General features: G+C 39.9%; 1 protein-coding gene across 3 annotated transcripts in view; it reads left to right on the plus strand.

Annotated features, from left to right (window-relative positions):
* The window catches only part of MOB3B (MOB kinase activator 3B), a 92,222-nt gene that overhangs the window by 34,696 nt on the left and 36,606 nt on the right, over positions 1-20,920 (plus strand). For 2 of the 3 annotated variants that reach the window (XM_087926548.1, XM_087926547.1), the window contains exon 2: positions 19,597-20,187. In XM_087926548.1, the coding sequence (XP_087782674.1) occupies positions 19,770-20,187 (418 nt within the window). In that variant the 5' untranslated portion in view covers positions 19,597-19,769. Of the gene's footprint in view, positions 1-17,130; positions 17,268-19,596; positions 20,188-20,920 lie in introns of those variants that run through there. The other variant, XM_087926550.1, reaches the window with a different exon arrangement.

Here is a 20,920-nt window from a genome sequence, read left to right on the forward strand (position 1 = left end):
TCAAACAGCCATAAAATGGAGCCAGAAACCTGGGTTGTTAGTTTTGTTGTTAGCTAGTTGCTAGATGTTTTAATGGTCGGTGTTCTTGGTTCTTGCATTTTTCCCTGTTGACTGTTGCTGATCGTCGTTGTTTTTGGATTGCTGTAAGTCTGTTACTGAACTGTTTACTGGACTTTGTTATTTGGATTATCCCTGAATACTGACTGCTTTAACCATGTATGACTTGGACTGCTTGTTGGACTTTGCTTAACCGTTTACTGGAAGTAAAACCTACATTTTACTATTCAGTGTATCTGTGTGCTGGTCGTGTGTTATTCAACATCACTCTCACTACGTCTCCCTGTGTGCACTCATTCTCCTAATGGGGGATTACCTCAACAACAACCAGTGGTAGCTCTGTCAGGAGTGGGAGCTCTTTCCAATTTTGATTGACACCATTTTCACCACTCAAATGACGAAAACATGGTTTACATTAGAAAGTACTTGGAATAATTTGGAGCAGAATGCAGAGCCTGACATATGAGAGCTACTATATACCCATCACACTGGCATTGCATTGCAGCATTGAATAACCATAAGCTTCTGAGCACAATTCAAAATGCTCCTTTTAACTTTTGAATCCCTATCTCCATGATCATTAAGTCCCGCTAGATTTGACCCATCTGGCATGGTCATTTTGAAGCTTAGGGTGCCCTATATTTTTGAGATTAGGAGAATGGAGGTTTGAAGGGGGTGTTTTTCTGCAGTGGCCCCCATGTTGCATCTATCTTGGCATCTTTCAGAAAGGTCTTGAAGATGGAATTAGAATTATGATGCAACTGTAGTTTTATAATTTTAGAGAATGCTGAAGTAGTTTTATTGTATCAGTTTTATATTACTGTGTTGTAAATTGCTGGGAGTTGATTACAGCCAGAGTTACTTACTTAATAAGATTTGTATGCCACTCAGTTGCAAAAGCCTTAGCAGCTTACACCAGGCAACAAAAAGCATTAAAATGTAATCTTAGTAATTAACAGTACCATCTGTTGGAGATAGGTCAATCCTCATTGCCCTCGTGCATTTTCCTGAAAAGCCATGGATAGAAGGTTCTTTTGAATCACAACAAGGTAGGGTTGGTCCAGATGTTGAAGAGCAAGCTGTTCCACAGAAAGAGCGATCGGTGATAAAATGCATCTATGTGATTCCTTAGATCAGGGGTGTCAAACTCACATCATCACGGCTGCATCACATGATGTGTCAGGACTTTTCCCCCCTTCGTTAAACCAGGTGTGGGCATGGCCACCACGTGATGCATCTGGCCCGTGGGCTAGGAGTTTAACACCCCTGCCTTAGATGGTGTATTCTTGATGATGGGAGTCTTTTCAAGTCTTGTATCCAACCATAGAAGATCATCTTGAAAATATCCAGACACTGAAGTATCTACAAAAGCAACTAGTACCTTGACCTAAACTCAAAAGCAGATTGGCAGCCAATGCAGCTTCCACAGCATTGGTATCCTATGGACAAATTTAGATATGCCCGTAACTACCTGGTCTGCTTCATACTTCCCCAGCTGAAGTTTCAGATGATCTTTAAAGAAAGCCCCAGGTAGAGCAAACAGCAGGAGTCTAGCTATATGGAGGTTAAATCTGAGTATTTAACAAGACAGTGTGAGGACCAAAATATCATAAAGGTAGAAGTGGTTTTTAGTGGAAACCATCACAGATTTAATCAATTGAATTAATTGATATTTACATTTCCCAACTCAACATGGGCCCATAATACTGTAGATGGCCATATTCAGACTACTGCATCTACCAGTATAGCCTGTTAAGATTTCTGTTTGGCTCTATTCATAACCATCTCTTCGTTCTTTGGTGTTCATCACCTGACATGGAGCAGGGGTGGGTTTCTACCGGTTCTATCCACCTCTGTAGAACTGGTAGCTCTGAAGAGCAGCAGACATAGAACTGGTTCTATGTCTGCTGATATTTTTGCCTACCCGGCTTTTACCTGATCTTTATTTCCTGATTTTTCAACTTCAGCTGCCAAACTAGGCACAGCTGCAGTTAAAAAAAACAAGAAAAGAGGGCTGTTTCAAAGGCTGCTTCTCCTGCTAATGATGTGCTAATGATGATTTGCAGGCATTCGGCTCACAGCTGGTAGGGAAGCTAGTAAATCCTGAACCGGTAGTTAACCCTGTAGTATCCCACCCCAGAGATGGAGTGATGATAAATATGAACATCTTCCTTGCTAGTTTTATCATTATGTACATTTTCAGTTTGAAGGCTATTGATGTAGGATCCCTTGATCATGCAATTTCTTCTACAGTGATTTAACATTTGAATCAAAACCCTCTAGTCAATAGATTTGGCCCTCTGTCCTCTTGATGGAATATTTCTTTTGCATTACTTTATAAATGTTTTGTTTCAATTCAGCTTTGAGTTATTCTGTCAAATATTTCAGTTCTGTGGTATAAAACCAGGTGCAGTTGGCCACCTGAATATGTTTGGCTCATCCTGAAGTAAATATGTTATTTCAAATAACGAACATGTTGCTACAGGGTGTGTGCTCTTCCATCTGCGTATATTACTGAATCACAGAAAGACAATACATATGACATATTCTTCAACTGCTTTGCAAACACTGATTCATAAATGAACTGTCCAAAGTATCATCAGTGCATCAATGCTTACTCAGTCCTTTTAGTTTTATCCCATCACAGTCCTTGGCTGTGAAAGTGGACTGCCATTCCTTTCTTGTCTTATCTTTTTTTAACGTTTTAGTCTAGACAGCTAGTAGAGAAAAAGAAATACTTGCACCTGTAGTCTAGTATCTAAGCAAGATTTTGCCAAGTTAAAGTCCAAAAAATTAAAAATCTGGATCCAGCTGGAGAAGGTTGATTATCTTCCTTAGTGATAAAAAATAATTAATGAATAAAGGTGATGGGTATTCATACACTGTCAACAAAGAAAAGGAATCCCCCAAAGAGATTAACATTTTAAGGTTTTTCCTGACCAGCTTTGCATCTAAATTTTATTTCTGATTCAGTTTCTGGTTACTGGGAAATTATCAATTATAAGCATGGTCTTACATATTTGGGTTATGTTCCATGGAATATTTGTAAAATAAACATGTATGGAATGTGTCCTGATTTGTAGTCAGGTTTAACATGGGAATCTAAGAAGAGCAATACTAAATCATTGCAAGGACTATAGCCCCATATTCTATTTCTAAGGATTAATTAATCAATTCCTAATTAAGTGACTATAAGAAGACCACAAGCTTCTATTTACACTCCCTTGTGGCTCTGATCCTGGAAGTAACAAATACCTGTCATACTTAATACCTTTTGAAAGCTTATTCATTTGTTTCAATCCATTTTAACTGAGTAATATGGTCTGCCCAGCTACAAGTTTCATTCGCATGCCTCCATCACAGTTATTTAGCTGAATGCTAGCTATCGTTATATTTTTTAAGTATAATATAAATCAGGGTTGTCCAATCTTTGCAACTTTAAGGCATGACTGGCTGGGGAATTCTGGGAGTTTAAGTCCATAAGTCCTAAAGTTGCCAAGACCTTATATAAAAGTTGGTTTGAAATCATGGTTAGAGAAATAGGATTCAATTTGTGATTACTAACCAACTTGTTTTAGATATAATTCTGATCTCACCTAGTACTAAAAATAAAATGAAGTACCATATGGAGTTTTAGAAGGGAGAATTTCAATTTCAATTGTACACATGTTGTACATTGACAATAAATGTTTGATTTGATTTGATTTGATTTGAGAAATACGTGGTGTAGTATGGATAAAAAAATGCCCCCAGGTAGGTCTGTACATCTTAGTATTTAATTTAGATGATATAATTTCTTTGTGTATCAAAGAACATTTCTTAGTTATACAATGAGTGTCTTCTGGGAAAAGGCATATAGAAAGGAACATCATGATTAACTAATCAAAACTTCTAGAAAAATATAGATGCATATTTTGTTGCAAATCCAATTTGTTAATACATACATATATGTTGAAGCTATACTGTGCATTAAGATTATATATACAACTGCATATCTTCATGCATAACATTACCTGCATTTCTTTCCATTTTCATATTTATATTTATTCTTTTCTATAAATAAATGAGGTAGAGATATGACATTTTAAAACAAAAGAATTGTGTCTGAGTGGTTAAAAGGAACTTTGAAACTTTTCCATCATTGTCTTGTCTTTTACTTTGTGTTTCTTTCTATTTCTTTGCTTCTTTTATCACAAAGAAAAAGGTCAAATTTGGTATCGAAGGTTAGGAAGAACTTCAAAATGTTTCTAGTTCTTCTTAAAGACCAGGAGGATTCATGAAGGACCAGGCAATTGTTGAACAAGCACCCGTTATGTAAACTCTGTCTCTGGATCATATTGAGATATGATAACTTTCTGGAAACCAAGCCCAGAAGATATGTGCACTATTTTATCTGCCCTTAGCTAAATAACAAATGTGGAGAAACTGGTGTTATATTCTGACAAGGGACAATCTAACAAGGGAATCTCTTTGTGATCAACCTCATATTTAAATAATCTTGTTCTTTTCTTTTGGCTGTGACTAAGTCAGATGATGTCTTATATAGAGTACATATATAGAGCGACAAAAATGATTAAGGGATTGGAGACTAAAACATATGAAGAACAGTTGCAGAAATTGGGTATGTCTAGATCACGGGTGTCAAACTGGAGCCCTGTGGACCGGATGCACCACACTCAGACTACGCCCACCTCAGCTCCGCGAAGGGAAAAACACTCTGAAATGTCATGTGATGGCAGCGTGACGCCGTGAGTTTGACACCCATAGTCTAGATGAAATGAATGAAAAGAAGGACTAGGGGTGTCATGATAGCTGTGTTCCAATATTTAAAGGGTTGCCACCAAGAAGAAGGGGGTCAACTTATTCTCCAAAGTACCAGAACAAGAAGCAATAGATGGAAACTAATCAAGGAGAGAACCAACCATTTTGTGACAGAACAATTAATCAGTGTAATGGCTTGAGTCCAGAAGTTGTGGGTCCTTCCAACTCTTTTAATTCTGTTATTCTCTGTTATACAGCATCCTACAGAGTGGATATTCTCTCCATACCACACAGATGATATACAAGGCAAACACTATGATAATTGCTTACAACTTAACCAGCCTTTTGAAAGTGTTGGCTCGGTCTTAAAGTGTTGCAAAATAGAAGTGTTTTGAAATTCCTTGCTCTATAAGGAATTTATAGTCAAAAGGTAGAACTCATAAGTTAGGACTAGTCCACAAGCATTGGCAACAGCGATATCAGTTACTGTTTTTGTGATGACAACTTTATTCCTGCAAAAATGGGAACACTGAGTTCTTTCATAAAGAAACAGTGATGGTGCTGCTTCACTTTAATATGATAAATATGGACGGTTTTGAGGAACATTAAAATGAACTCCCATTGACAGCCGTATTCTGACTGATTGATAGGGTTGGCTCTGGTTCTGAATGGACAGTAAGAACAAAGCACACATCAGCCCCCAAAGTTTAAAGAAGAAACTTTTATTTCTCCCTTTCCCTTTTAATCACCTCTTTATTTTATTGGTTTACCCTTGGAGAGACCACCTGTTCTTTATTTAAACATATGTCTAATTAAAATGGTTGATGGTTGGAAAGTAGTAGTTCTTCCAAGGTTATGTCTAAACTACTGCTATAGAAAGGGAAGCAGCAAAACCTAATTTAAGAATTACTGGCTGCTTACAGGCAACAATTTATTTGTGGTCCAAGAGCTGAGAATATCATCTGCAACATAACAGTTCCTCAGTTTGAACCTCACTTAATTCCATGAATTGGTTGGATACATTTAGGTCCGGTATCATTAGTCCAATGTTAGACTGTTAACTACAGTGTTTATTTGGCTTATAGGAGTCTTTTATAGTAGCCTTCATCAAGTCTAGTCACCACAGACTGCTTTGGCTACTGATTCTCCTCCATGCTGCATCAAGAGCCCAGGATGGGTTGACTCCTTCCTATGACGTCAAATAGCTGAGTCTGTCCTAAGATATAAAAGCCAGCCCCCGAAAGTTACCCCAGCTTTTGACTCAGCTCCTTTCAGTCAGTAGCTGTGTCTCTGAAAGCGTTCTGTTAGATAGCAATCACCAGCGATTTTCAGTACTTTTTTCCTCGCTTCAAGCAGCTCCCAGGGATCTGGGCAGCTGCTCTTCCAGGAGAGCAGGGCTCTCCTGCAATGTTGGGAGCAGCATTACAGAGCTCTGTGCAGGCAAGCTGGGCAGTGTGTGCAGACCTCCCCCACGCTTGCAGTTTGGAGCAATCGTAAAAACGATTGGCAAACTGATAAGAGGGCAAGCCAGCTGATCATGTGGCTGGTTGCTGCGTTTTTTCCTTGCTGACTTTGCTCGGGGCTCTGTATAGACTAAGGAGCGATTCTTCAATCTTGGAGCCTGTTTTCCTGTAGTCAGCAGCCCTGTTGGATCCAAGCCTTCCACCACGAGGTGAGCGGCCATTTTGTAAGCCCGGGGGCCATTTATAACCTAAGGGGCTTAATAGAAAAATTTCTGAACAGTTTCTTTCTAACGCAAGAGCTTTTATTCTACAAATGGAGCAAGATAAGGCTCAGGCAGAGGTTCCCCCCACTCCCAAGTGGAACAGTCTCTTAAGCCCAATAAGAGAAAAAGACGTAGGCAATGCACCCAATCAGTCCAGAGGGAGGTGGCTGCTAAAATCAAAGCTAAGACTCTAGCCCCTAAGAAGGCAACTCAGGCTGAATTGAGGGCAGAGAAGCGCAGACATGCAGCTCTAGAGAGACAGTTCAACAGAACTATTCAACAGAAGGGAGTGCAACTACAGCATGTTTCAGGTGATACTCATGGGCCCCAACCAAGCCCTCCCAGGGGAGGAGAAGTTATCTATGAGCCTTTTCATCCTCCATCTTGGTCTCCTGAGGCTCTTGCTGTACAATCAGATCTTCAGGATCTAAGCAGATCTGGGCCTTATTTCCAACCGGCTTCTGTGCCCTATGCTCCTCCCCTTCCCTCCAGGCCTCGAACCTCTCTTCAATCTAGGCCTCAAGCCACCTTCACTCCCACAGCAGCGGGCCTTCAGCCTTCTACCTCTACCTTTGAGCATAGGCCAAGGGATATCCAAGATGTTCTCGCATTAGCCATTAGGCAGGGATTGTCTGAAGGCTTCAAGCAAATTCTTCTACCTCTGGAAAGGGTTCAGGCCCTTCTCCCTTCTCAATCTATAAGTTCCTTTCCTCATCATCCTGATTTACACAGGCCTCAGGACCTCAGGGTCCATTCTTCTCTACCAGAATGGGAGGAGGTTAATGAGGAAGGACGGTCTTCACCATCTGAACACAGTTACTCTTCTCATTCAGAGTGTGAAGAGGGTGAGATTTTTGACCAAAATCTTTCAAAGGAAATGGATTCTCGCCAAGAGCAGACATCCTCTGCATCCTCTACTCTCTTCAGGCCATTACTCAGCAAGGCCTTGGTCACTGCCAAGCTGTCGCCAGAGGAAGTGGTTCCCGAGCCACAAGGAAATCCCTCTAGCCAAGAGGATTCACTCTTCTCCAAGCCTGTAGTGCATGCAGAGGTTTTGCCTTCTCCCATTTTGTTCCTGGACATGGTCAAGGAACAGTGCGCTTCTCCTTCAGCAGGTCCTCACCCATCTTCTCTGGATAAGCGTCTCTACAATGTCAGCGCAGCTCTGGACAATGCCCTGGCAGTGCCTTCTGTTGACATTCCGGTTCTGGCCTTGTTCTCATCTTCTGGCACTCCCACGGAGCCAGAAGATATCCTGAAACCGGATGATAAACATTCCGAACAGACCCTCAAGCGCAATCACCAGGCCGCTGCTTGGGCTGTTTGGGCTTCAACAGCAACATCCTTCTTCACCAGGGCATCCATACGGTGGCTGTGCCAACTCCAGAATAGATTGCCTGCTTCTGACCTTCGGTCTCACCAAGGCCTTAATAAGATTATTGCAGCGGCAGAATTCACTGTGGATGCCACTCTCAATTCCGCCAAATTTTCATCCAAGGCCATGGCATCTTCTGTAGCAGCAAGAAGACTTTTATGGCTCTGAAATTGGCAGGTGGAGTCACGCCGAAAATGGAAGCTTCAGTTCCTTTCGCAGGCGATAAGCTTTTTGGCGATGCTCTGGAACCTTATCCCATCGAAACCAGAGATAAATGTAAAATTCTCTCTTCCTCTGGGAAGAAAGCTGACTATCGCCCTGCTCCTTATCACCCTCCTGCCTTCCGAGCGGAGACTTCATCTCACTTCCCTCGCTCTCACAGGCCATACTCCCAACGCCAAGACCAACAGGCGGAAACATCTGGCAGGCAACAACCTTCTACTGGTAAACGGCTCTTTCGGGGGGGAGGGGGTCGTTCCTTCCGTCGCTCTAAGTAATCCCTCATTCTCCCCACCCATCAGAGGTCGCCTAGCCTTCTTTGCCTCCAAATGGGAGGAGTCAACGATGGACACCTGGGTGCTCAGCACTATTAGATCAGGGTTACAATTGGACTTCCTAACGTCACTCCCCCCAAATTTTTTGATCTGTCCTGTCTCGGGACATTTCCAGGCAAGCCCTCATGAATCAGGCCATTCAGCACCTTCTTGAAATCAGGGCTATTCAACCTGTTCCCCCCTCTAAATGGAGATGTGGACTTTACTCTCGCCTTTTCATCATTCCCAAAGCCTCGGGGCTGGCAAGCCATCCTTGATCTAAAATTTCTCAACCAATTTGTAAAATACAGGCGATTTAAAATGCAGACTCTGCATTCTATTTTAGAGAGAGTTCGGGAGGGCGACCTCCTCTCTTCCATTGATCTCACTGAGGCTTACCTCCACATCCCAATTTGGCCTCATAATCGCCAGTTTCTCAGTTTCTGTTATCAGAATACCCATTACCAGTATCAAGCACTTCCCTTCGGCCTCTCATCGGCTCCAAGGGTTCTGGCAGCATTGATGGCATCTCTGCGTTCTATTCCAGTGAGGATCCAATGCTACTTGGACGACATTTTGATTCTTTCCTCTTCCATCCTTGCGCCCCATTGGGATCTGCAAATTACCCTGTCATATCTCCAGACCCATGGATTTTCCATCAACACCAAAAAGAGCCAGCTCTCTCCCACCACCAAATTGCATTAGAACAGTGTCTCTCCGTTTTCTGATTCTGAAGGTAGTGTTCCTTGTTGCCATCACTTCTGCCAGGAGGGTTTCTGAGCTTGCTGCTCTTTCCATCAGACAGGACCTTTGTTCCTTTCACGATGATAGAGTTGTCCTCAGTCTGGACCCCTCATTTATTCCAAAGATTAACACCTAGTTTCACAGGTCCCAGGACATTGTTCTGCCTGACTTTTGTCCTCTCCCGCACCATGACTTAGAGCAGCAGTGGCACACGCTAGACGTAAGAAAGGATCTTAGAATATACATTAAGCTCACTTCCTCCTTCAGGAAGTTGGAAGCCATGTTTGTTTCCTTTTTCCCTTCTCACTTTGGGCACAAGGCCTCTTCTCCTACTATTAGCAGGTGGGTCAGGTCTTGCATTGAGCAGGCCTACAAAGCTGCGGCCCTTCTGGTTCCCCAAGGTGTGACAGCACACTCTACCAGAAGCGCGGCCACTTCTGCTGCCTGGGTGACCCAAGCATCCTTGGAGGAGTTTTGTCATGCGGCCATGTGGACATCCCCGTCTCCTTTAATCAGACACTACTGTCTGGATGCTTTTGCCTCGGCAACTGCAGCCTTCGGCAGACGGGTGCTCAACGAGTGGTTCCACAGTCGGTGTGATGAGACGGACAAGGACCCACCCGTGGACATGCAAGCTTTGGTATGTCCCATCCTGGGCTCTCGATGCAGCATGGAGGAGAATGGGCGTTGGTAGAAGATACCGTGAACGCCCTTTCTATGCTGCAAGTGAGCCCAGCCCCTTCCTTGATTCGTCCAGAAAGGGTAAGACATATTTCTGTATTTATTTTGGGCTTTCAGAGACACCTTTCAGTCTGTCAAGTATCTTCGCCAAAGCTGGGGTCTCTCCTGGGGGCTGGCTTTTATATCTTAGTACAGATTCAGCTAATTGACGTCATAGGAAGGAGTCAACCCATCCTGGGCTCTCTCGCAGCATAGATAGAAAGGGTGTTCAGGGTAACTTCTACGAACACCCATTCCATTTGTCATAGCCAGTATGGACTATCAACATAAAAATGGCAGTCCAAGGCACCAAGAAGAACAAGTGGAAAACAGTGGGATTTAAAAATGTTCACTACCGATTCTGTGGGTGTGGCTTGGTGGGCATGCCAGGGGGAGGATAATGTAAAATCTCCATTCCCACCCCACTCCAGGGAAGGATACTGCAAAATACCCATTCCTAGAGGAAGATTACTGCAAAATCCCTATTCCCTCCCGACCCCACTAACCGGCTTTCCAGTTCCGTTCTCCTGTGCAGGGCAACAAAAGAAGACCTAGCCAATCAGCTGGGACTCGGGAGGCAGAGAATAGATGGGGCCGGGGCCAGTCAGAGGTGGTATTTGCCGGTTCTCTGAACTACTCAAAATTTCCACTACCGGTTCTCCAGAACTGGCCAGAACCTGCTCTATATCACCTCTGGTGGGATTCAGTGCCACAGTGCCCGTACAATACATCAGACTATTTTCAGATATGATGAAAATAACTATGAATACAGTTAGTCATTAACTTACGACCACAACTGAGCTCAAAATTTCTGTTGCTAAGTGAGACAATTGTTAGATGAATTTTGCCCCATTTTACGACCTTCCTTTCTTCATCGTTCAGTGAATCACTGCAGTTAACAATTGTTAAGTGAATGTGCTTCCCTGTTGACTTTGCTTGTTAGAACTGGCATGTCAAACTTGTGGCCTGTGGGCCAGATGCGCTGGCTTTTTATATAATACCCAAACAGCACTATATATATATGTAGCACCACCTCAGTGGCCCCATCTTTAGAAAGGGAGGGGACAAACTGTTTCAGAAGGGATGCTTATTCTCTGTTATTTTTCTTGTGCATCAGGGTTCAAAGCATTTTAAGTCACACTACCTACTGTAAATTGCTCCTTGCGAAGCTTTGTTTCTTAGAAGCAGAAATTGTCAGTATTTTGACATAGATTTGCATATAATACTGGGTTTGTATAATATCAGATGCTACAAGAAACTATGTAAAAAGTGCAGTTTGAAGGCAGGTTAGCGGCAGCCAAATCTGATGCTGTCTGTTAAATGTTTTGTTGTGGGAAGTGGATATATTTAGATGATTCTCTCTTTGTAATACTAGGTTACTTCAACAAAATGACAGGTCTTTACACCATTCAATTGTAGGGTAAGGAACAGAAGTGGTGTTTGGAGAATTTCATTGAGGAAGGAATGTTGAGTGAACTGTATTGGAACTCAGATTCTAACATTAATTTATTTTTTACATGTTTTCTTACATTTTTGTCCTTCACGACAATGTTCTTTTGAAGTTACGGGTTATGGAATTCATCAAGACCATTTGAAAAAGATGTTCTGATATTAGAACATTGTCATGTATCAAAGTTAACCTTTGCTAGCACAAAAGGTTAACCAGCAATGCCAATTCTGACACCCCAAGCCTCTCAAAATAACCAAGTCAAGCGGGCAAGAAATATATTTTAATATGTCCTTCAAGGGAATCAGCATGTTAGTCTGGAATTTAGTTTTGAAAGTTTAAGTGAGAGTCTTTGGTTCACATTGATGAGCCACTGGGGGAAACTCTGAAGTGGCTGAGAATTTTTCTATATACAGGTGGTCCTCGACTCACAACTGCAGTTCAGCCCAAAATTTATGTTGCTAAGCAAAACAGTTGTCCTATTTTATGACCTTTCTTGCCAGATGGGTAAGTGAATCACTGCAGTTAAGTTGGCAACACAGTTAAGTGAATCTGGCTTGCCCATTGACGTTGCTTGCAAAAAGTGATCCCATGACACTGGCATACCACAGTTGTCAATTATCACACACACACAAACACACATATTATAAATCAATGAATCTTCTACCCTCCTTGACACTGGGAGAGGTACTCCCCTTCCCTGCAAATTTTCTTGTTTATTGGAAGACCCTGCTGCTGCTTCCAGCCCCTGCTCTTTCCCATTGCAGCTGGTTTACAACTCACCATAGCCAAGTTGCTGTGGGACAACTCACTGCAGGAAAAAAGTTACATTCATATCGAAGAAATAATGGAATGGAATCATTAAATAAAAGATGCCAAAGGAGGGACAAAATGAAATATGAATGACACAAATTAAAATAATTTTTTAAAATAATTTTAAATAATTAAATTGAATTGTTGAGTGGTACTACAGCGAATTGGCCCATGGCGAGTTGGCCGTGTCTTGTTGTCCCACAGTGAGTTGGCTATAATGTGGCAAGTTGGCCGTGCCAAGTTGTCCCATCCCACATTACAACTAGTCTGCATGTCTCAGTGCTCCAGGGCGATGTTGGCTTCCTCTTCCACGTTGTGCTCTCTCCCCCTTTCTCTTCATCAGGGGTAGAAAGCAGAAAGTTGTTAGGAGAAAAAAGGAAGGTACTAACTGGCAGGTAAGCTGAGAAGCTTGTTTCACTTGCAGACAGCAATATATGCTGCCCATTGATACTCTAGGCCTGCTCTGTCATTGGCAAGTTGACAGTCCCTGGCTTAAGGTAGGGCGCTGCAAGGTCAGCTGGATAGGTATCCTACTTGGTCATGCATTTTCTTCTTAACCCAAGAGAGGATCTACATAGCAGGGATGTCAAACTGGCTCCCCTTGTGCAGGCCATGCCCACCCCATCTCTGCGAAGGGGGAAAATGTCGCAAAATGTCATGTGACAGCAACATGATATGGCGAGTTTGACAACCGTGATCTATAGTGTCTGACTGAGAACAGCAGGATGATGCCTTATATCCAGCTATGACTATTCAGTGTGTGCCAGGGAAGCTTGGGTCGTGCAAAATAACCAGGAGGATTTCATGCAACTGATTGTCTTCAAGTTGGAGACTCCTGCTCTACAGTTCTTGGAATTAAAAATAAAACTCATAGGTAGCAAACTTCAGTTAGGCTAACTAAGCCAAAGTTATTTTTTCTTGCCAGATTTTATTAGCTGTGTCTAATGAGGTGACAACAGTGTCTGGAGCACTAAATCCCATGCAGCTGGATTTACTCATTGGGTGGACAGCCCAGTAGGATGGTGATTTTGGGTGGCTTCTTATGAAGAACTTCTAGGAATTAGACTCAAGGCCTGTGAATAGAACATTTAACTTGTTTGTATCTTGAAACAGATTGAAACAGACTGAAATTAGATTGCCGTGAAGCAGAAGAAAAAAAAGCTTTCTGTCTTTGATCTGGAGAAAAAGAAAGTAGTGAAACTTTTCATAGTATAATGATTATCATCTGCTGTGTGTTAGTCAAGCTCCTATTAAAACTTTCAAAATAATAGCCAATGAAAAAGTTGGTAGCTTCCCACATTGTTCCTCATGTTTGTTTTAAGAACATCAGAGCAAATATTTATAGCATCTTTAGATACGTTTAGAGGTGGTTGGTGATGAGATTAAGAGATTCAAACAGCAAAAAGTAGAATAAAAATTATATTTCTTGACAAGACTGCATGGGTGAATAGTTCTGAAACTCCGACCTCAGATATCAGTGCTGTTCATTTTCCTTGATCTCCAGAAGGCCTGTCTAAAGCAAATAGGTTTAAATTAAGATTTCTATTTATTGTTTTAATGTTTTATATGGCATTTTATTGAAGGATTGTAAGCCATTTATAGTCACTTTTGGAAGAGGAGCAGCATATAAGTTTAATAAATTAATAAAGTCTTCATGGTAGGCTTAATCTTGGGATCATTAGCTCCAATTTTAGTAAAAGAACCTCAAAAATGAGTGTTGGTTTAGCTGTGACATAAAATGTGTGGGATGTATGTATATTTTTAATACATTTTATTTGCGTACCGTATCTGTGCAGGCCTCAACTCTGTCACAATATTTTAAAAAAGAAAAATATGTAACTATAGAAACAATAAACTGAAGGCAAACACATATCTTTTAAAAGAACAAATGAAAACTGCTTCCTTATAATAAAATACCGCTAAGCATTAACATGAACAATTTACAATTCCTTATGGGACAGGGAAGCTGATAAATATACATCTGCTGAAATACCTGTGGATCAGTGGTGGTATTCAGCCGGTTCACACCGGTTCGGGTGAACAGGTAGCAAGGATTTGGTGTGGGTCGCTGAACTGGTAGTAACTTTTGCCTGGCCACACTCCTGACCCGGTTGCTCGCTCACCCAACCTGCTTGATGCTTGCCCCGCCCAATCAGTCCTTAAGGTATTTCTTTTTTTCGCCCTCCCAACAATCAGCTGTGCCAGGATTCCCCTCACTTACTTATTGCTTTGCCCAGGAGGCTTCCCTGAGGCCCAGGAAGGCAAAAAATGGAGGGGGGGGGGCACACACACCCTCCATTTTTTTGTCTTCCTGGGCCCCAGGGATGTCTTCTGGGAGCAATCCCCCCGGAGGCTTCCCTGAGGCACAGAAGGTCCCAAAAGGAAGTGGGGGGGGTGCTGTGCACCCCATCCAGGCTCCATTTTTTTTCCTTCCTGGGCCCGAGGGAAGCCTGGGAACAAAAAAAAAAAAATCAGGAGGCTTGCCAGAGGCCCAGAAGGCCCAAAAACTGGGGGGAGCGGGGCTGTAAAAAAGTCACACCCACCCAGTCACATGGCCATGTCCACCAAGCCATGCCCACCAAGCCACACCCACAGAACCGGTCGTAAAAAAATTTTGAATCCCACCACTGCTGTGGATGGACCTTTTTGGATTCATCCCAAATATTACAGGGATATGATAAAGCACTCTCTAATGGTATGCTTTATCTGACATCCTGTTCAAAACATTTCAGCTACTGTGTTTAATGTTGATTTGAAAAATCTTTTAAAATATTTCTTGTATTTTCTTCTCTATGCAGCAGCTGCTTTCTATTTGGAAAGTATAGATAAAGGGCTTCGTGTGCGAGATGTCCAAAGCTGCCTGTTCACATTTGTATTGGAAATTACCCAGTCTTTCATCAAAATCAAGGATTCATTGCAGCATATTACAACACGTGAAAACAGATACACAGAAAATCATTATATTTACTCCAGCTTCCCATATTTCACTTTAATTTTATTGAGCATGGGCTACATGTTTTATAAAGCAGGAAACTACTTTTTAATGAATCCCATTCTTTTTCTTGAACTTGAATTCAAAATGGATTGCCAATCAGTTGTTGAATTTCTCATTTGTTAATCCCATTATAGGAATGAAGGCAAATATTGCCAAAGAAAAAAATATAGGTATGGTAAATATTTGCTAGGGGCAAGCATGCTAATATTGGATTATTTTCCCTTGGAACTCAAGTCTTCTTTTTCCTAAACTTTACATTATTATGTGTATTTATATTGCATTTAATATATTCTAAGCACCTTTCTTCCTATTATTGAGATGTGTTATTTATTTTATTTATTTAGGGTATGTCATATCATACATGGACCTGCAATGTATATTAACATTTCACCTAGATTAATTAAATGCAATAAAAGAGCCAAATTCAAATACCAATGAGATGTGTATTTTAATGTGATGTTTTCCTTCTTTATATCAACAATTAATATTCTTGCTTTAAGTGACACAAATTGGACTTAAAGATGAAGAGTCAAGGATTAAAAAAGTATTTGGGTGTAAAAAAAATTTGGCAGGGTGGGGTAAAGCTGCATCTTGAAATCAGAGACCCTTTCCTGGTCCAGTAAGTGGAATTTGAACAAGACAAAGAACCAAACCAATATAAAGCATCTCTCCCTCTCAGAATTGGCATATACAATTCCACAAACAAAATGTGTTGTCAAAATAATTGGCTTTTCCTGTTGGTGGAAGTAGGTGCCAGCTTGTACAAGCACTTTTGGAAATAATGACACAGATTGTTTCACAGTTCCCACAGCCTTCATGTAACTGTGACACTTGTGGCCTTAGAGTATTCAGTCCAGACACAAGGGAGGTTGTCTATTTTTTAATAAGCGTGAAAGAAAGGTCAAGTGCTAATATAGCAGCGTCTGTAGAACTCTAAATAATTGTAACAGTCAGAAGTGCACAATGAATGCTTCCCCTGCCCTTTTGGGGAGAATGAGGTAATATACTGTTAGTGTCTTTTCCTTCCCTAACAGATGTTTTTATTTGGTTAAAATATTCATCTGATTGCATGAAAAATATGTAAAAAGCTCTATCTGGATGCATGCAATGTCATAATAAAAGCCACATGGTTTCATTTATTATTTTGGGGGTATACATAAGATATTACCAGAGTTTCTAGCCATGTTTTTTTTATCTTTGGAAATCCATAGGTTAAAAAAAAAATGGAGGAAAGAGTAGTGAAAGTAATTGGATTCCTCCTTTGTCCCGTTCCTTCATTTTGTGACCTATTTATTCACTTAATTTATTAGATTTTCATCCCATCTTTATTACTTGATAAGTAACTCAAGACTGCAAACATACCTAATACTTCTTTCTCTTCACAACAAGTCCGTCAAGTAAATTGAACTGGAAGAGAGTGAACGTACTAACTTAAAGCCATTTAATCAAAGGCAATTTTGGTGTTATTACTCTGCTTTGGGATTGCAGCATCTGTCTAAAGCATGGGTGGGAAACAATGACCCTTTTATTACTTGTGGACTTCAACTCCCAGAATTCCTGAGCCAAAAGGGCTGTCTCGGGAATTCTGGGAGTTGAATTCCACAAGTAATAATTGGGTCATAGTTCCCCACCTCTAAAGCAACATCAAGGAGTCTTTGTGTCAGAACTCTAGATGATCAATATTTAATAGCCAATATTCTAACAGTGGTAGAAAACAGATGTACATATATCCTTTTCTCAACTGATATTTTTTTTTATGTCAACATCTCATTTCACATGAATTGAACGTTCAATTAGGATCTAATGATTCTATGAATTGAACATTCTATTAGGGATCTAATGATTAATTTTGCAATGATTAATTTTCCTTTTAGTCTCCATAAGACTGAGCACACCAGCAAGCTTCAATTGCATTCGACTTTTGAACTAATAAGTAACTTATTTTCACTAATTTAAGACAGATTCTCCAATTTTGCTAGGATCTGTTGTTGGCATTTTGCTGCTCTCTTCCTTGGAGATTGTCTAGCATCTATCTAGCTTATCTAAATAATGATATTATGATTAATAGGAAGAAAGAAACATGACAACTTCTTGAGGTGAGAATCAAAATCAACCAAACTTATTACTTAATCATTGGTATAACTGCTCGATTCCCGGGTATATGCATTTCCTGCTTAACTGTTAATACGTACTATATCTTTTCTAATGCTAAATATATATAAGGCGCTTTATGTACTAACACGGCCCAAGAGGAAGTCTGTATGTGTAAGCTAAAGTGTATGAATCTAGTTGATTGCAGAACATCTAGAATTTGGGTTGCAATAGTATCAATTTCCTATTCTATAAATTATAAGGGGCAAATTTATAGAAAATGGTAGGATCTCAGTTTGTACAGAGAAGAGAGGAAGAAAAAAATAGTGATATTTATAAAATAGAATTCTCTGTTGTTGTTTTTAAATACTATCATATTAGAAAGAGGCTTGGAATGATCTCAGAATCCCATGAAAACCAAATGATTTGTGTATGTGTAAGTGTGCATGCTTTTCATTCAGTTTCCTTAAATGGAAAGAGAGAGGAAAAAACATGCTTTTTCTCATTTACTAGTTGTCATCTGCCATTTTCACAGCTCTGTCTTCAATTATATTCCTTGTGGTTGATGAACTATAAATTTTGATGAGTCAGCTGATTTACAGTATATATCCTAAGGGATAGCAAAAAATGTCAGAATAATGTCTTCAGAATTACTCATTAAAAATGTGGTTGCTGTTATTATTAAACTGTCCTTTCCAACTGTTCTTCTCTTTCCAAGAGAAAACAATGAGGAATACCATGCAAAGTAAACAACCAATTGATTAAAGTCACAATTAACATAATATTTCAATAAACCAAATCTATAAGCTATATATAATTATGATATAGCAATAACAATAGCACTTAGACTTATATACCTTCACAGTACTTTACAGTCCTTTCTAAACAATATAAAACAGTAACTACACACAAAACAATCTTGGTGTCCTTTCTAAAACCAAACCACAGATCAGGCATAATTTAATAAATAATTAAGGCCATTAAGTGCCAGAAATGAAATAATATGAAATAAAATTAAGCCATAATAAGTGAACCAAGAAGAATGCGATGGTGTCAGAGTATTTCCTTGCATTACCCCTTGTTTCTCAATCTAGTTTTTGAAGTGTTTCCGTGCTACAGTTCAAAGATTGCTGGGTATTTATCTTTTCCTTCTTATATTGTCCTCCAGCAGGGGAAACCCAGAGTTTCAAAACATGATTGGAATGATTTTTCCTCCCTCTGAGAAAATGTTTCAGTAGAGCATAGTGAAGTCTAATTTGGACGGATCTCTTATTAAAGTTTTAATTCATTTTTCAATTCCAAAATGAATTAAAATTGAGAAACCAACAAAAAATAATGCAGGTATTCCTTGACTTACCACCACAATTGGACCCAACATTTCTGTTGCTAAGCGTGACAGTTGTTAATTGAGTTCTGCCCGATTTTACAGGGATTTTTTGCCACATTTAAGCAAATCACTGCATTTGTTAAATGAAGCATGCGATCACTGAGCGAATCTGGCTTACTTCATTAACTTTAAGATTTTAAATGGTGATCACATGACACTAGGACAGTGCAAGTGTCGCAAATACACGCCAGTTGCCAAGCACCTGAATTTTGATCATGTAACCATGGGGATGCTTCAACAGCTGTACATTTGAAAACTGGTCCTAAGTCACTTTTTTCAGAGCGCATGTAACTTCGAATGAATGTAAGTCAAGGACTACCTGTTATTATAGATAAAACAAGAACCATCACAGAAAACAGTTTGTCACCTTTCAAGAACTGTTGGAGAAGCCGATGGGGCTGAAATAGATAAAGCCGTGTCTCCTTTTTTCACCTTTCTTTTCATGCTACAATGTGAGAAATCACTGAGGAAGGGAGTCCGTTTCCTCAGGCATTTTACGATTTCCCTTTTTAAACTCTCCAACTTTCTTTTTGAGAAATTAAGATTATTAGTAATTAGATATTGTATGTTTTAACTATTCTATTAACTGAAGATAGAATGGAATAAATTGTGTCTCTTGTGAAATTTTTGAAGTGCTTATATTTGCATCAGTGTGAATGTGTTTCTAATGGGGAAAATTAAACATAGGAGCCATTTCTTACCAACTTAACAATAAACGGTATTTATCACTTAACAATATAAATTCCTATAAAACTGTATATTTTGATATATGCAAAACAACTTTATTGATAAATAAAATTTTGACTTGTTTAGAACTTTACAATCATGAATTAAATAATAGCACTTTAACTACTCTGGCTTTCAAATAAAGCAAATTCTAATGAATTGTCAGAAATCATTTTTAGCACTGACCTGTAGTTGTCGTTTTTTTCTCTTTGAATTTTTAGGAATATGACATTATCCAAGAAAACGTCAAACCAGGACACCTAACGGACTAAGGATTTCTGTTGGAGAAATCTTTTTTCCTCTCTGGAAATATATATAAATACTTATATATACATATATAAGAATACCATTATTCTAGTGCCTCGCTGTGGTTGGAATTTGGCAGCTGGAAGATATGTCCATTGCACTCAAGCAAGTTTTTAATAAGGACAAGACATTCCGTCCCAAACGGAAATTTGAACCTGGGACCCAGAGGTTTGAGCTTCACAAACGAGCGCAAGCTTCACTCAATTCTGGAGTGGACCTGAAGGCAGCTGTGCAGCTGCCCACTGGAGAAGATCTAAACGATTGGGTTGCTGTTCACGTAGTTGACTTTTTCAATAGGATCAACCTAATTTATGGAACTATCTGTGAGTTTTGCACAGAGAGAACCTGCCCTATGATGTCAGGTGGGCCTAAGTATGAATACCGGTGGCAGGATGATCTAAAGTACAAGAAACCTACACCATTACCAGCACCCCAGTATATGAATCTTTTGATGGACTGGATTGAGGTGCAAATCAACAATGAGGACATATTTCCAACTAGTGTAGGTAAGTTTATCCATGTCTAAGCATTGTACCCTTTCAGTAGTTTTCTCCTAGAATCTGTTGATGGTATTTTAGAAAATGGAAACAGTAACAATTCCAGGACTTTTTATTAAAGGTTCGATTTTTGCCGTTGTACAGCGTATATGAATAAATGAATTGCAAAGAGACATCGGTTTGTATTTGTTGCAGAGGAAGAGTTCCAGAGTAGCAAAAAAGGGAAGTAATTAAGTCACCAGTTCCCTTACATTCTATCATGTAAAATGAGTATTGAATGTATATAATTGAATTTCAGTTTATTTCTGTTATATATACTTCTTTATTTCTTCAATTCAGTGACAGGACAACTGTGGGCAGCTTAAATATAAAAACAGAATACAAATACAATAATGTAAATAAAGTATACAATAAGGGAAATAACAAAACAGCAAAACAGAGCACATTTTCACTACAGATACAGATCAAACACCTCTAACATCTACCCTACTATCAAGTTGGGAGGGGCTGTGCAAATTTTGCATGAAACTCATTCCAGAAGGCAGACACCGCGACAGAAACATACTGTTGATTTAACATATGTTGATTTATAGTGAGACCTAAGAACAATATGGTTTTTCTACATTCTGCTATTGTATTTAGGACCAAGTCCAAAGGCAGCACAGCTGCCATTTTAAAAAGATCCAGATGGTAGGATTGTACATTTTAGAATGTTATATACAGTATTGTCCGTGGTGCCAGT

Source organism: Pseudonaja textilis, chromosome 2, assembly GCF_049901715.1.
Source record: "Pseudonaja textilis isolate UNSWEBS1 chromosome 2, rPseTex1.2, whole genome shotgun sequence".
Classification (NCBI taxonomy): Eukaryota; Metazoa; Chordata; class Lepidosauria; order Squamata; family Elapidae; genus Pseudonaja; species Pseudonaja textilis.